At 37.4% G+C, this 17,665-nt stretch overlaps 1 protein-coding gene across 3 annotated transcripts in view; it reads right to left on the bottom strand.

Annotated features, from left to right (window-relative positions):
* LOC120858537 (protein bicaudal D homolog 1) overlaps window positions 1-17,665 on the bottom strand; it is a 252,137-nt gene that overhangs the window by 41,597 nt on the left and 192,875 nt on the right. For all 3 annotated transcript variants that reach the window (XM_040234666.1, XM_040234664.1, XM_040234665.1), the window contains exons 4-6: window positions 14,262-14,687; window positions 4,131-5,222; window positions 80-231 (exon numbers count right to left, since the gene is read on the bottom strand). In XM_040234666.1, the coding sequence (XP_040090600.1) occupies window positions 80-231; window positions 4,131-5,222; window positions 14,262-14,687 (1,670 nt within the window). The remainder of the gene's footprint in view (window positions 1-79; window positions 232-4,130; window positions 5,223-14,261; window positions 14,688-17,665) is intronic.

The following is a 17,665-nucleotide window of genomic DNA, read 5'->3' as shown; positions in this document are numbered from 1 at the left end:
CCATGTACCACACCTTATCCCCATGTACCACACCTTATCCCCATGTACCACAACTAAACTTGCAAGAGAAAACTGTTACCTTGTTGCAAACATTGCTCTCAGGGATGAGAAAGTTGCTGCATCTTCTTTCAAAGCCTTCAGTTCATTTCTAAGTTTTGTCATAGTTTCAGTCACCATTGCTTTTTCATTTTCATATTTGTTCTTGAGATTAGCTAATGCCACCTCAGCTGTCTAAAGCAGAAAAATGATAGGGCTTACAATTTTCATATCAGGAAAATCTGTCATATATATTTCTTCATGCTGGGTCTATTTCTTTCATAAATAAAAAGTAAAATTGTCTAGGTTGAATTTAATATAAACATATGAATTTCATATAAACATACTTTGGACATAGGGCAATTTTTTATGTCAAAACATAAATATCAATCTATAATATGGATAAATTGCCCTAGAAGCCAGCTGTGAACCAGAGTCATTATCAGTGACTAAGGGAAAGATATATAATAGTTTAGTAAATATTTAATGCAGATTATTGAGAATATCAGATTTTCAGATATGAATGAATCAAAATGAAACTTTATATAAGAAGGATTTTATCAAGAAGTTAGGGAAGAAGCACATCCTCCAAATGAAATACAAGAGAACTCAAATATTCTTGTGTCATCTGTGTGCAGTGGATCTGAAACATAATAGAATAAAAGGCACAAGTCATTGTGATTTATGAGTATGACAAACTATAAATCTGTATTATATATTTAAGGAAAAGAATTAACAAAGAATCAATTCTTTCCTACATCTTAGTATATAACTTCTTTACTAAATTACAGTCAAATTCTTTTTCACAATCTTCATAGAAGCAGATATATATATATATATGCGTGTGCATGCTCAGTTTCTCCATCATGTCCAACTCTTTGTGATCTCATGGGCTGTAGCCCTCCAGGCTCCTCTGTCCATGGAATTCTCTAGGCAAGAGTGGGTTGCCATTTCCTACTCTAGCTATATATACATATATATATATATATGTAAAATTGGATGTGCTACCCAAGCAAGCACCACAATATTGAATGAATTAAAATATTTGTTTGAATTTGGGCATGTTTAAAGTTATTGGAATTAAGAGGGTTTCTAAGTGAGAACTAGCATGACACAGAGTATGAAATAAAAACAAACAAACAAAAAATGCTGGCTAAATCAATGTATGAAATCAATGTACATTTAGGGACTGCCTGTTTGAAGCATAGCCTCCATGGTATTCATACTGAAGCCAAACTAGAAACACACCATTTTTACAAACTACTAACTACAGTTTTTCAGAGTATGTAAAATATTCAATGCTAATGAGAAAAGCCCATCACTAATGAAAAAACCCACTAGTAACAGGATTTCCCAGAAAGACTACCATGGTTTCTTAACATTTCTTTTCATGCTTCAAGTGGATAGCTTCAACTTTCTTATACAAAGTGCCAATCCATCCATAGAGATAGATTCTTTTTTAAATTAAAACAATGTTGGGATAGCCATGTAGTTGGTTAATGTTTTTATTCTAAAGTCACAACTTAATTGCTTTAAAAATTTTTATTGTTAACATAACAATAATTTTGATAAATTTAACTTTAGATTAAAAGAAGTTACTCATAAAATACTTCAGTATGTTCTGTAGTGCTGTAACTCAGTGGAATCTTTAGAAACATTATAGATTCAGAAAGTTATCCATAATGCAGAAATCAATCTGGGGAAAATGGGAGCTGTTTAAATTTTTTAAAAATTTACACACAAAATCATTAAGAACAGAGAGTGAAGTTGTGAAAATGTAGATGTAACGAGTTTGTAAGCATGTGGAAGCACGTGGTCAGTTATCTAAGAAGAGAAGAGAAGAAAGTGACGGTAGAGCAAGATCTGAAATAGAAGTACAAAGTCATTTATTATTTGTGAAAAATGCCCCCAAAGGACTCAGCATCGTTTGTAGATTTTTGTTCACAAGACTGCACAAAGCTTTTTTGGAATTAAGGAAGTCTAAGACCCATTAGCAGACTTGCTGACATCAGCAATTACCACATTCTCCTGAAGTTTATTTTTTAAATAAAAAAATCTTGTTTCTAGCCACAGAGATCTAGATCTGGGATTCATCAGTTAATTTCTTTGCAATGTTCCCATAAATTGGATTACAGTATATCTAATATCAAACTGTAATTATCTGTTCAACTCTGACATCCCCATAAGTCTGTGAATCCTTTCCTGGAAGGCAGGGACCATGTACTGGCCTTTTTTGAATCTTCGGCATTCATCATAGCGTAGTAGTATACAGAGGGTCCTTTCTAAACATTTACTTATTTCATCAGAAGACACTGTGCTTACAAAAAACCCTAAGATATATGAAAAGAGTTATAAAGAATGCAGAACACTGAATAAAAACAGGATTCTCTTTTTTTCCTCTATGACAGAATTCTTAGCTTAGCCTTAACGATAAACACTCCACAATGTCTAAATATAGTGGATGTCCTCTGTAGATACCTCAGCCATTCATGGCACACAGCATCACAGCAATAGCCCTAACATCATTAAAATGTAAACTAAAGGCATGGCTAGAAATGTGTTTACATTTAATTTACTTAGGCCATATGGGATGTGACACTAATGTAATGCAAATGGTACCACACACCACTGTGAAAATTAAAATTCACCCAGAAATGCTTTGCACTGCTCTTAATTCCTACAGCACTGTTTACACCACTCTAAAGTGCTTGATGATTGATTGGTCCTATCTTGTAAACAGTTACAGGCATATACTGAAATTCTACTAGATTACTAGTCAGTTATTTTTGCATCCCTACTTACTAACTGCCATGAAATATGCAATTAGTGAATGCTTATTGACAAATTCTCTTGGTTGATCAATCATACTTAGCTATATATCTATGTCAGTTAAACATTTCAACACTTGTATTATAGACCTCCAAATTATACCAACAGGTTTATGGTAACTGAAGATAAAGAGGGTAGATAGCTTCATTGTAGATACCCATTTAAATGCAAACGGAAAAGGGCATCTGAATCTGAAATTAACTTTCACTTTCCAACACTGCTGCTGCTACTGCTGCTAAGTCGCTGCAATCGTGTCTGACTCTGTGCGACCCCACAGACGGCAGCCCATCAGGCTCCACCGTCCCTGGGATTCTCCAGGCAAGAACACTGGAGTGGGTTGCCATTTCCTTCTCCATTCCAACACTAGTATTGCTTACATTTGCAAGAAGGTATTTGATGCTTTGTTGCTTTTCTTTATTGATATTCTTTATTCACCACTCTTTTCAAAGGTGTTTGTCAAGTCTCACTTTCCAGAGAAACTAGACGGAGGTTAAAAATATCTTCCCACCTGTATTTCACAGCACTGTCACTCAGGTAAAGTTTGAGGGAAAAACACAAATGCAGACATCAAAGAGATCTAGGAGTTGGTAGAACCATGCGGTGGCATTCCTGCTTATGCCCTAAGGACAAGATCTATGATTAGGAATTTTTTTCTGCTGTTTAAGCTGTGACTCAGGTGAATTAACATTCCAAGTGGACCTAAATTTCAGATAAGTGGTCACTGACAGAGTTAGTGCATAATTTATTTTCTCTCTCTGCCTCTCTCTCTGCTCCAACTGCCTACCAGAGAGCCTTGCCAGCCTATTCTGCATCCCTCCATCTCCCTTTTCTACACTCAATGATTGCTGGGCTCCAGGTAAGTACCGCTGGGACTCCCTTTCTACATATGCACCTGGATTTTCTTGGTTCCTGCTTTAAATTACTCACTTCTACGTAAGTAAGGCATAGCTACTCTCCTGTCTCATCCATTCACGCACTTCAAGGAAACTATTACGTTCCAATCTGGCTCTGATCACAGTTCATTTTATTTTTCTGCTGACCGGGAATCTGAACTCTCATCCTGATGGTGTTAGTCACTTAGTCATATCCGACTCTTTGTGACCCCATGGACTGTAGCCCTCCAGGCTCTTCTGTCCATGGAATTCTCCAGGCAAGAACACAGGAGTGTGTTGCCATTTCCTTCTCCTATCCTGATGGTAGTGGACACTAAAAACATTCAGGCATAAAGTGTTGGCTAGCATAGCTCATCAGTAGAATGAGATCACCTGTTTGTTGGCTTTCAGCACCGCTCTCAGTGTGGCGATCTGCTCCCGTTTGGTGCTCAGTAGGGACTTGAGCTTGAGGATCTCTTCCATTAGGGCTTCCTTGTCTTTATCGATCATGGGGGCCAGCTCCCGTGCTGCAGCTCTTTGACGAGACAGTTGCAAGGACCGGTCCACAGCTTTCTGCAGATGTTTGATTTGGTCCCGGATTATGGCATTAAGGTTGTAGATATTCATTGGCTCTTTGCGAATGTCACTTGTATCTAATACTGGAGATGATGGTGGGGCAGTAATAACAGGAGAGACAGTGGGGGTCTTAGTTGGACTTGGTTCTTTGCTGGCCTCTGTGTTTTCTTTGGAAACTGGTTCAGGTGAGGTCCTTGTTTCTACCGGGGATGACACACCCCGCCTGACCAACCGTGGAGACAAAAGTCCCCTGGGATCATCGGGGCCTTTCAGGCTGCCACTACGGGTGACTCTACTTTGCCTGTAGTAGTCCAACATGACCCTGTTAGGGGTTTCATTATTACACAGACATACATGATGGTAAAGCTGAGCAAGCTCCTCACTAAATGTCACCAATTCATCCTGGGCTGTATTAAGGGTATTGTGATTTTCATTGGCTATGCTGGTCATCTTTTGCAACTCATTCTCCATGTGGGCCATCTTCTCTCCACTCTCCTTGGTGGTCTTCTCAAGGCTTGTAACCTGCTCATCATACATTTGGATCTTACTCTCATACTTGGCCTTCTCTTCAGTATAGTTTTCTATAGATTTATTATATTTCTCCTTTAAGGCCTTAATTTCAGCTTTCAAATCGATCACCTCAGTTACTGCCACCCTGTATTTGCATTCAAGGATCTCTAAGCCATTGATGTCCACCTCATAGTCATGGGCCTCCTCCCCCGAGTCCCGGCCCTTTTCCCCATCTAGCTCCTTGAGCTCCTTGCTGCTCTGTAGGCCCCTCATGGCATTAACATGCTCCGTGAGCCGGTGCACCCGTTCGTGCTGCTCCGTCAGTGCCCCTTTGGTGTGTTCCAGCTGTGTCTGTGACTCCTGGAGATTGGCCAGAAGAATGGCCTTTTCCCGTTCTACCTGCAATGGTAAAAGAAAGTCTTTGAGTGACTTCAAGGCAATTCACATTTGGACATATACACATTTTAAAAATGCAGAAGAGACAATATTCCCATTACTACAAATTGAATTGGAGTGTGTTTTCTTATTTCAGTTCTGGTAGGTCAATCAATCAAAAGGTACATCATTCCAAAAGAATTATGCTCTGTATATTTACCTATCCAAATTCTTATGTCTTATATACAAGTAAATCTGGGTAAGTTTCAGTTTGATAATCTATAAAATGAGCATAACAATCCTTGTCTCCTAGGGACGTTTGGGTGATTCAGTGAGACAGTGAACTTAAAGATCAAGGTATTATAATGCTGGGCTTCCCTGATGACTCAGTGGTAAAGAATCCATCTGCCATTGCAGGAGACATGGGTTCTATTCCTGGGTCAGGAAGATCCCCTGGAGAAGGAAATGGCAACCCATCCCAGTATTCTTGTCTGGGAAATCCCATGGACAGAGGAGTCTGGTGGGCGTCAGTCCCTGGCATCACAAAGAATTGGACACCACTTGGTGACTAAAAAACCACAACAATAATTATAACGTTAGATCTTATTAACATTTGGGTAACTGTGGTCCAGTTCCCATACCTAAATGGTTCTACATGACAAACACATTTATTTTACAAATTTGTATTTGTATATGCAAAAATAATTCATCTCAGAGTTAGGATATATTTGAATACAAATCCTCTTAGCTGGGTTTCATTAGATACCACAGACTGTATTGGTATATAGCTGAAGATGAACTGATTTAGTCAGACTACTAAGCAATAATTTCAAGTGAAAATCCATATGGTATTTGATGAAAAGTCAAGACATTTGAATTTTTGATGATAAAAGAGACGGAAAATCTCAATTGTTGGTATTGTATACAATCTCAATGAAATGGATTGTTTCAGGAGCTTGGCACCTCCAGAAAATATCAGATAGAACACTGTCTCTGTCATATATATATGCTCCACATACAGTACTAATTTCCACACTTAATATATTTCTGGTGGGATCTTTTGAATAGGGAATGATATCCAAATTTTATACACACATACACACACACGTGTGTGTGTATATTTTTTCTGGACAATAAGGTTGCTCTACCCTCCTCCAAAAAAAAGATAACTAAATTGTGGATAATTTGGTATAACTCTGGCATTACATTTTCACTCAGCCATTGAGGCTTGAAGTACTATTGAGGCTTGAAGTACCAAACTGTATTTGAATTTCAGAGAGCAGAGTTTAAACTATTTGAAATACACTGTGCTTTGAATTATTAAATGCAAAGCACTTTAAAGTTTAAAATTACTATTCATTTTAATTGTATATTTTAATCTCCATTTGTGAAGAACTTATTCAAGAGAGACTTGCTGAGTTAATTATAGTCTTCTATAATTATATATATAAATAATATATAATCTGCAGTGACTAAGAACATTTGCTTTATTTCTCTTCCTAAAATCTCTATCTTCTATCTGAAACTGAAGATTTTATTTTGTGTAGTAGGGCTGGTTGTTTTGCCAGAAAACCTGAATGAGTAATTTTTTGGCCACATGGCATGCAGGACCTTAGTTCCCTGACTAGGGATTGAACCTGTGTATCCTACAGTGGAAGCACACAGCCCTAACCACTGGACCACCAGGGAAGTCCCATCCCATAGAAATTATTTTTAATTTCACTGAGTGTTTACTTTTAAATAAACACATTAACATGTATCGAGTACTGATAAATTCTTTTGTGAAGGAACAAAAGAAAAGACAGCGGAATTTGCTCATTAATATTAGGACTTTCACAGGAAGAGAAATAAAAGCTGTTCTATGAGTGATTAATTTCCATAAAGTCTTTATCCTGGTTATCTGACTCTAGATTTGACACCTGAATGACTGGTGTGATTTTTGTAATGGGATACATAGTAAGGGCTTCCCAGATGTGGTAAAGAACCTGCCTGTCAATGCAAAAGACAGAAGAGACTTGGGTTCAATCCCTGGATTGGGACGATCCCCTGGAGGAGGTCATAGCAACACATTCCAGTATTCTTGCCTGGAGAATCCCATTCCTGAGGAGCCTGGCGGGCTATGGTCCATAGGGTCACAAAGAGTTGGACATGACTGAAGCGACTTAGCACACAAATAGTACAAGTATCCAAAACAGAATTCAGAAATAAATAATTTATTCTTCTCTGCTTGAAGTGAAGCAACCCTGGCAAATCAGTGCCCTGAGAAACAAGAGCATGAGAGCTATGAAAACAGATCAGCCCAGAACCAAGAAGCGTGAGGAGAGGGAATCTAGTAGTTGGGAAAGGAGGCAATATATTTTGGACAGTGTGGTGAGACGGAATCTCCTCCTCTCTCTTTCTGTCTCTCTCTCTCACACACACACTCACACACATGTATATGCAAGTTAGTAAGCTGGACAAAGACTCAAAAAAAAAAAAAGGGTGGGGGGAGGGGAGGGACTTTCTCAAGTCATTCTAAAAGCCAGTATTACTCTGATACCAAAACCAGACAAAAGAAAACCCCAGGCCAGTGTCTCTTATGAATACAGACACAAAAATCTTGAACAAAATACTTGCAAACTGAATCCAGCAACATATAAAAAAGGGCTAGAAAACATGACCAAGTGGGGTTCTTTTTGGTGTAATGAGACTGCACAATTGTGTGATTTACTAAAAAACACTGAATTATACTCTTTAAATGGGTGGACTGTGTGAATAATTACCATAAAGCAGTTCTTAAAAAAAAACTGTATAGACTCATCCCTTGTTGTTCAATTATGGATGATTTTATTATGTTTATTGGTGGATGGTTTAAAAAAAAGTAAGACTTCTGAGGAATATGTTTGCCTACAGCTTATTAAAGGTAGTCTTTAACTGTAAAGTTGATAATAGTTTGACAACTGAAGCTGTCAACTTTGTCCTAGGAAACTGTATTTGTCACATTATGTTTTAAAAACCAGGAACTGACCCATCTTGTCTTAATTAATTTCATCTCATCAATATTCTGTGAGTCTTTGTTAAACACAGATAATTGATTGGTTTGCCTCTCTTTCTGTGTAGCAACTCCACTTCCAAGGCTTTTGACTTTGAGCAAATGACATAATATATTTGTGCCTCAGTTTCCCTGTCTATAAAATGGGGATAACACCATATACCTCTTAGCTGTTATAAACACCCACCAATAAAGCACACATACATAAATGGCTTTGAACTCTTTGGAGACATACATAAAATTTCCATTACTATAGGAAAAATTAAAATTACCTTTAACAACCTGTATCTGAACACAATATGAATCGTGATTTCTTCCACATCCAGAAGGAAACAACAAAACTTATTAATTTCAGTTTTACAGAAATATTACTGTTTTCTCACATCACACGTGAAATTACATAGCTAGAATGATATTGAAGAAAACAATCCAGAGAGTTTCTCCTGTTTAGTCTGACTCTGTGTGATATGAAGTTGAGTTGAGTTGAGTTGAGTTCAGTTCATTTGCTCAGTCGTGTCCTACTCTTTGCGACCCCATGGACTGCAGCATGCCAGGCTGCATGAACAGAAGTTCACAGTGAACAGAGGTTATTTATCAAAGGTACAAATTTTAGCACAAGCATAGAGACTCCTTTAATAGATTATATTATTTAGTGTTCCTGGGCAGGATCTACTTATTTTCATTCTAATAAAATGAATTAAGCTACTTGTCACTGGGAATTATATCATACTCTATTTGATATAATTGAGTTTTGACAGTGATCCAATTCTGGGAGTCACTATTTAAATTGTAGTCAGTATAGGTTTTTGTATTTATTATTACCGTTTCCCAGCAGATGGCAGTATGATATCTTGGAAAAAAAATAAAAAGGTCCACTTCCTCAAGATATAATACTGCCATCTCCATCTGCAGGGAAATGGTAATTATAAATATAAAGGGGATCTCCCCCACCTGCCCCCAGCCCTCACCATTTCCAAGCAAGGTATCATAGAGACTAGTGATGGGGGCTAATTTATTACCTTCCCCTTTGTAAATGCACCTCAGAGAAGTGAAGCAATTCACCCAACATTCCTGATACCCACAGCTGAAACATAGGTGTTTTTTTTTTTTTTTCTTTTCAGAAAGAAGTTAAGGAAATACTCTTAGATGGGAAAACAATTTATATGCACAGATGGAATCTTATAAGTTAAGAAAAAGATGATAGGCTTTGACTCAGGCCTGCTGTTTTCAAAGGGTTTCTTTAACCCTAAGAAAGAAAATCTTAAAAGCTGCATATTCCTTGGTAGAGGGTGTTACATCCCTGTCTCTGCCCTTCTACAAATGAAATTAAATTTGTTTTTCACTTGTGAATCTGTTTTCACTTTAATTATTAGACCAGCCAAAGAACCTAGAAGGGAAGAGGGGAAATCTTTTCCATCTCTACACTTTCTACAGTCAGAATATTTAATTTCAAAACACATCTGACCCCAAGGGTTTCAGATGGCCATAGTGAAAGTGCATTTTATTGCCTCCTCTGAATGTCCAAAACAATGATACTGACGCAGTATGTGTTACAAGGGGCTGAGAAATGGAATATTTCCTGCTATATCAAGAAACAAAAGATGTCACAGCCATCAGCGATTGTACCCACAACTCAGATGAACTGGTGAGCCCTGAGGGAACTCAGGAAGGAAAGAATACCTGCTATCTAGCAGCCATCAGACTGCAGCCACTTCCAACAGTGAACCCTGAGAAAAGTCAGAATGTGAAAGCAGAGGGTACCGGCCCCAGACAGCTGAGGTGCATATCAAAGGAATGATTTCAGTGAGCCCAGACTCTTGCATCTTCCCTTACATGGAAAAGTGCTAAATTCCTTGACATATCTGGTTTTCCTTTAATCAACAATAATCTTTTGACATTCAGACCATTTGCCCTTTGTTGAAAAACTTCTGTATAACTTGGCTCATTCCCTTGCCTCTTCAGAGCAGTTCTCTCAGGGTTACCTTTAATGATGCTTCCCAGGCTTGAAGTCCTAAAAATTGTTGCTGTATAAAACATAACTCTCAACTTTTGAGAGGCTCAGTTGGTAAAGAATTTGCCTGTAATGAGGGAGACCTGGGTTTGATTCCTGGATTGGGAAGATCCCCTGGAGAAGGGAAAGGCTACCCACTCCAGTATTCTGGCCTAGAGAAGTCCATGGACTGTATAGTCCCTAGGGTCGCAAAGAGTGGCATGACTGAGCAAATTTTACTTCCTTTACTAAGTGTTATTAGAATTGCCATTTTATTTTCAAGGCTTATTCACATCAGTGCCAACTGCAATAACTTCTAGGTAATGTCTACTGTAATGTTTATATAATTTACAGGAATTAAACACAAAGAAACACACAGCTAAGGAAAAGTTCAGATTATAAAAAAATTATGCAAGAGAGTATACGTTCTGCTATACTTGTATTCAACAGTTCAAATGAGATAAGTTCTTACAAAAAATGCTGATTACAAGAAAAACAGGTGTTCACTTTACTTACAACAAAATTAGAAGTTAGTGTTCCTAGTGTGAGACTGGAAGCTTCAAATTCAGTCCTGTGTTAAGCCTGGCTTTTTAACTAAATTAGAAGCATACTTTGGGAATAAAAGGCCCTATGCATGTAGAGGTACAGCTTAACAAATTGGCACAACAATTAAGCGCCCATGAAAGATTCAAAGGTACAAAGTTTTCTCATATCCTAAAGAATAGTTTACCCAGCCAAGTTTTTCTCACTCTAACTTCTTGCTGAATGAAAATCTCTTTTCAGACTGTCTCATACTCTGAATTTTAGCTGTCACCTTTCTGTATTCCTACCAGTGACGACATTACTCCCATATGAGATTACAATCCTTGAGCTAATCACCCAATAGTAACAGTTAATAATAATAATAGTTAAATAAATGGAGTGGTTAACAAATTAAAGACACCGTGGAGTTGAAATAGTGATAATAGTTCATAATTATTGAGCATTTATCATGTGTTTGGCTTTGTTCTAAGCACTCTATGTACATTAATTCATAAATTCATGACACTTTGAGGAAAGTAAAATGTGTCCCAATTTTATGGGAGAAAAAGCTGCCCTTTTAAGAATGACTCTCAACGAGAGGCTGACCCTTGGGACATCTGAAAAGTGTGGGACTTTTTGGTCAGTACATCTATGAGGAGAGGTAACTACATTTAATGGTTGGGAGCAGAGATGCTAAACCTCCTGTAAATCGTCAGCCAGGCTCAGACAATGAGGAACTACCCCATCACAAAAGCTGCAAGGTGGTTCCCACTGAGAACCACTCTCTTACTGAGAACTTGTTCTCTATCATTTTTTTTTATTAAACTATTCTTCTCTTTTGGACTTTTGTATTTCCCAGCTCAGATGATATTTAGTATTACATAAAACTGAGAACAACTCTGAGCTTTCAACCAAATAGGTGATCTAGTTGAAAACTTTCAAGCTCTTTTACACGTAAAACCCCTACTTCCTTATATATTTTACACACTATCACCAAAATAAAGAGAAGCAAAAGCTTCCATTCAGTAACCTTTCATCCTAAAGCAACAAACATGATAGTTTCAGAAAAATTTTACATTAATTCTATTCAGCTTGAGGGCGTACATTCTTATAAATACATGTCACATAAAGTTTTTTTTACAAGGAAATATGTTTTTTTATTCACTTGCATATATTACTGTAAACTAATAGAAAAGTATTAACTACACAGAACTGGACTTTGCAGCCAATTAAATCTTTAAGAAATTAATTTTCTTCCAGTGTCCATATTTTCTTACCTTGATTGAAATTGAACACTGAGAAAACAAATTTTCACTAATTATCTTTCAGTGGCTAAAAGCACTGGGCAGGTAAAGTTAAAAGTAAAATGATATGTTAACTCTTGATATAGTATTAAAAATGAGTCTATCATATTAATTTCATTGGTTCTCTAGTCTCATTTCTTTCTGCTAACTACATTTTCAGTCATCATTTCTATAGATGCAGAAAATTATAAGCCCTGTTTGCTATAAAAATAAGTGATTGCCAGAGTCTTAAGGCCTCTAAAAATCAGCTTTATGCAAAGAACCTTGTCAGGATAACAGACTGAAGAATAAGTCTTAAACTCATCACCTGATCATCAAAAAAGCAAGAGAGTTCCAGAAAAAAATCTATTTCTGCTTTATTGACTATGCCAAAGCCTTTGACTGTGTGGATCACAATAAACTGTGGAAAATTCTGAAAGAGATGGGAATACCAGACCACCTAACCTGCCTCTTGAGAAATCTGTATGCAGGTCAGGAAGCAACAGTTAGAACTGGACATGGAACAACAGACTGGTTCCAAATAGGAAAAGGAGTACGTCAAGGCTGTATATTGTCACCCTGCTTATTTAACTTATTATGCAGAGTACATCATGAGAAATGCCGGGCTGGATGAGGAACGAGCTGGAATCAAGATTGCTGGGAGAAATATCACTAATCTCAGATATGCAGATGACACCACCCTTATTGCAGAAAGTGAAGAAGAACTAAAGAGCCTCTTGATGAAAGTGAAAGAGGAGAATGAAAAAGTTGGCTTAAAGCTCAACATTCAGAAAACAATCATGGCATCTGGTCCCATCACTTCATGGGAAATAGATGGGGAAACAAGAAAACAGTGTCAGACTTTATTTTGGGGGGCTCCAAAATCACTGCAGATGGTGATTGCAGCCATGAAATTAAAAGACGCTTACTCCTTGGAAGGAAAGTTATGACCAACCTAGACAGCATATTAAAGAGCAGAGACATTACTTTGCCGACTAAGGTCTGTCTAGTCAAGGCTATGGTTTTTCCTGTGGTCATGTATGGATGTGAGAGTTGGACTATAAAGAATGCTGAGCACTAAGAATTGATGCTTTTGAACTATGGTGTTGGAGAAGACTCTTGAGAGTCCCTTGGACTGCAAGGAGATCCAACCAGTCAATCCTAAAGGAAATCAATCCTGAATATTCACTGGAAAGACTGATGCTTAAGTTAACACTCCAATACTTTGGCCACCTGATGTGAAGAGCTGGCTCATTCGAAAAGACCCTGATGGTGGGAAAGATTGAAGGCGGGAAGAGAAGGGGATGACAGAGGATGAGATGGTGGGATGGCATCATGGACTCAATGGACATGAGTTTGAGTAAACTCTGGAAGTTGGTGATGGACAGGGACGCCTGGCGTGCTGTGGTCCATGGGGTAGCAAAGAGTCGGACACGACTGAGTGACTGAACTGAACTGAACTGAACTGAACTGAATCACCTGACAAGCTTGTTGAACTGGATTCCTGGCTCAGTAGATCTGTGAAGAGCCCAACAATTGTCTCCTAAAAAGCCCCCACATGATGGTGGCTGTGGTGATGCTGTTCCTCAGACAGCATTTCCATTATCACAGGATTAAGGTATGGTCGGGAGGCAAAACTCTACACTATTAACAGAGAGCCATTTCACAGAGACATAAGCTTAAAGACTGGGACTCTCCCCAAGATGTTTGATTTGAAGATGCTAAAAATTTAAGGCTTAGCTCAAGTATGAGTAAGAATGCCTTGCTTTCAGATTTATACCTCTTCTGTATTTTTAATCATATAATATCCTAGCTAGTTTATATATAGAAAATCCTTCTTGTCTTTTAGAGCTTAAAATACTGTTGTGAAGTATAACCATTAATCTTGAATATATACATAGAGTTGCTTGTGACAGGAAACTTCATTTTGTATCATTTTTCCTGTATAAAGCTTTTGAATTTTTTTGTGTGAGAAATGCATCAAGATGCCATCTTTCTCCCTTCATACTCAACTGCCATCTAATTTATCTAAGAGATAAATTTCATAAAACAATGTAAATGAGAGATTCCCTTAACACCACTTTTGTATCTTGCTAAAATATTGTACTTTCAAAGTGGCTAGTTAAAGAATATTAAAAAAATAATCGGGAAGTAAAATGTGACAATAAGAAATCCCACAGCATGCTACACATAACTTCCAGAAAAGTCACTAAACAAGCCCTAAACAAAGTTCTTACCTGCATAAGTTGCTGCTTCAGTTTCTGTATTTCTGAAATGTTCAGCTCACTGAACAAGTCAGAAACAGGGTGGAGAGACTCTCCTTTCCTTAAAGTGGGAGTCCGATAGTCCCCATTCAGTTTCACAAGGGGCCCGTGGATATGTCCATTCATTTTGTCATCATTGTTGGGTTCACTCCCATCCTCAGCAAACTTGAGCCCATCAACTGAGATGCTGATATGGTTATCATTGAGGGTGATGTATTGGGAGAGCTCCTTCCGCAGGCTGTTCTTTTGCTCCCTTTCATTTTTTAAGGTCTCAAGGGCTTCTTCCAGTTGGTGCTCAGCGATCTCTTTCAACCGGATGGCATCTTCCAGTTGGCTGTTCAGCAGCACTGTCTCCTCCTCAAATCGCTTAATCTCATGCTTTAAGCCTTCATATTCAACCTGAATCAGATAGGATAAAGAAGATTCATAAAACTAAAATTTGGGTCTTACAAAACTGCCATTAAACACTCTAGTGGACCTAACATTTAAAAAATTAAAAGTCTACAAAATAAATCTAAAAAGCACATGATATATATACATTTAAGGTAACACAGAATGGTTTCTTTAGATACCCATATATATAAATTCAGTTCCTAGCAGAAATGAAAAAGGTACCTCTCTTAGAATTTCTTTTATAGGTTCCAATGATCAAAAGGGGATACTATTTGCCTAATAAATCAATAACATATTTTGTAATAGTATATCAGAATACTCACAATCCAAGAAAAGGCTTTTATCATCACTATTACTTTGTTTTAAATTATTAATAATGAGGAAATTTTTATACTCAGGGCTAAGTTAAAAGATCACAGTATGAATATAATCTCAATAAAATATGTATGAGTGTAAGATGAGAAAGCAAAGAAATACTTGACATGCTTAAGGAAAGAATCTGGAATAACAGTGTCAATTACTCCAAAACAAAAGTGGAAGTGGATCAAGATAGTAGAGCAGGAGGACATGGATCTCACCTCCTCCCCAAAACACATCAAAAATACATGTGCATGTGGAACAATTCTTACAGAAAACCAACTGGAGACTGGCAGAAGATCTCTCACACAAGCAAAGCTGCAAGAAAGAGCCCCCCATAACCAGGTGATTGTGTACCAGCCCTGGCAGCTCTGCTTCAGGATGCCAGCTGGACAGACGTGGCGTCAGGCTTCAGACTGTGTTCAAGTCTGCTGTACATGTCTTGTTTTAGGACCAAACTTGAAGGGTCACGCTTCCTGGGGTGTGGTTTTCTCATTATGATACAGTAAAATAAGGGGATTAGTCAAACCAAGGTTGGATGTCTGAAATCTGTGCTCCATATGTCTGCTAATATTCCGATGTCAATGGAGCCGACGAATACTATTGTCAATGGAGCAGATGAATTTACTCTGCTACTTTTAAGGCACTGCCAGGTTATGGCAGTGGGAGAGAGTAAAGAATTGAGAACAATATAAATCTACCACACACTTTTATAATCATACAATGAGATTTTAAAAAAAAACCTTTTTATTGTGGATAATGTAAAAATACTCAAGTAGTGAGAAGAGTTCAATAACTCCTGGGAAACCCACCACTCAGTTTCAACAGTCATCAACTCCCAGCTACTCCTTTCATTTATATTTCCATTCAGTCTCCTAGTTGGATTTATTAACTCTAAGATATCACATACTTTAGGATCTATCTCTAAAAGATGACTTTTAAAAAAAAGCATAGCCATAATTCCTTAAATAATTTCTTAAGAACAAGATATAATCTTAGTTATCAAAAACAATGTCAACAATTAGTTTGTATTGATATAGGATATAAATAAAACTCAGTGAAAAAGAATCTATATATATTATTACAACTGTGCAATACAAGAGAGCAAATGGAAATTTAAGAAAATGTTAACAGTTGATCTTTAATGGTGGGAATAAAGGTGATTTTTAAGAAAAAAATACCGATATATTATTATCAATATAATATTCTTTTGAATTACAACCAAATAAGAGCCTGTTCAAACACCTCCTTGCTTGTGAAAGTCCACAAATGAAAGAGATATCCCACTCTGAACACAACTGCCTTCTTTGGGCCCTTTTCCATGGCTCTTGCCACAGGCCATCCTTTAATAAGTGTTTTTATCTCTACAACAACTAAGAGGAAATATTTTTTATGCACCTAGGTGTCCCTCAGAGTGCTTTAATATCCCTTCTTGTGTCTCAATAAAATTCTGCTCTCGAGAAATATTTGCTGAATAAACTATTGTGAATGAAAAAATAAAATAGAAAAAAATATGACAATGTCAATTATGATTTTAGATAGTAATATGAACTGTGTTTACCTTTAAATATATTTTAATATTTATATGACTTTAAACCTTTGTTTGGTAAAGGATTTTAAAAACTAAAGGACAAGGCTTCCCTAGTGGTCTAGTGGTTGAGAATCTGCTTGCCAATGCAGGGGTCACAGGTTTGATCCCTGGTCTGTGAAGATTCCTGCAGGTCCCAGAGCATCTAAGCTCATGTGTCACAACTACTGAGCCCATGAGCTGCCATTACTGAAGCCCACATGCCTAGAGCCAGTGCTCTGCAGCAAGAGAAACCATGGCAATGAGAAGCCTGTGAACTGCATGCAGCAAAGAACAGTTCCCCTTCGTCAGAACCAGAGAAAACCTGCACACAACGATGACCCAGCACAAACAAAATAAATAAATAAATCTTAAAACAAACAAATAAACAAACAAAAAACCACTAAAGGATAGAGATCATTTAGAGATCACTAAAGGATAGAGATAATGATCTTTTTCATATATTTGTATTCCTTCCCACACCCTTACCACTTCTTCACATAATCTTAATTCAGTGGCTTGTCTTGCAAACTTTAGATAAGAGTCTTGATACGGAATTAATTAAGGTATAGGTTTGGCTGATGTAAGAGAGACCTAAGTAAGAGTGACTTATTTGAGAAAGAAATTTGTTTCTCTTGCATGTAATAGTACGGAGGTAAATAGTCAAGATTCAACATTCAAAAAACTAAGATCATGGCATTTGGTTCTATGACTTCATGGCAAATAAAAGGGAAAAAAAATGGAAATAGTGACAGATTTTATTTTCCTGAGCTCCAAAATCACTGAGGTCAGTGACCAAAGCCATGAAATTAAAAAGATGCTGCTCCTTGGAAGAAAAGCTATGACAAACCTGGACAGTGTATTAAAAAACAGAGACATTATTTTGCCGACAAAGGTCCAACAAAGGTATAGTCAAAGCTATGGTTTCTCCAGTAGGCATGTACGGATGTGAGAGCTGGATTATAAAGAAGGCTGAGCACAGAAGAACTGATGTTTTTGAAATGTGGTGCTAGAGAAGACTCTTGAGAGTCCCTTGGACTGCAAAGAGATCAAACTAGTC

The sequence above is a fragment of the Oryx dammah genome, unplaced genomic scaffold (assembly GCF_014754425.2).
Source record: "Oryx dammah isolate SB20612 unplaced genomic scaffold, SCBI_Odam_1.1 HiC_scaffold_29, whole genome shotgun sequence".
Lineage (NCBI taxonomy): Eukaryota > Metazoa > Chordata > Mammalia > Artiodactyla > Bovidae > Oryx > Oryx dammah.
Note: the sequence above shows the minus strand (reverse complement) of the source record. Positions and strands in the feature narration are given on the sequence as shown.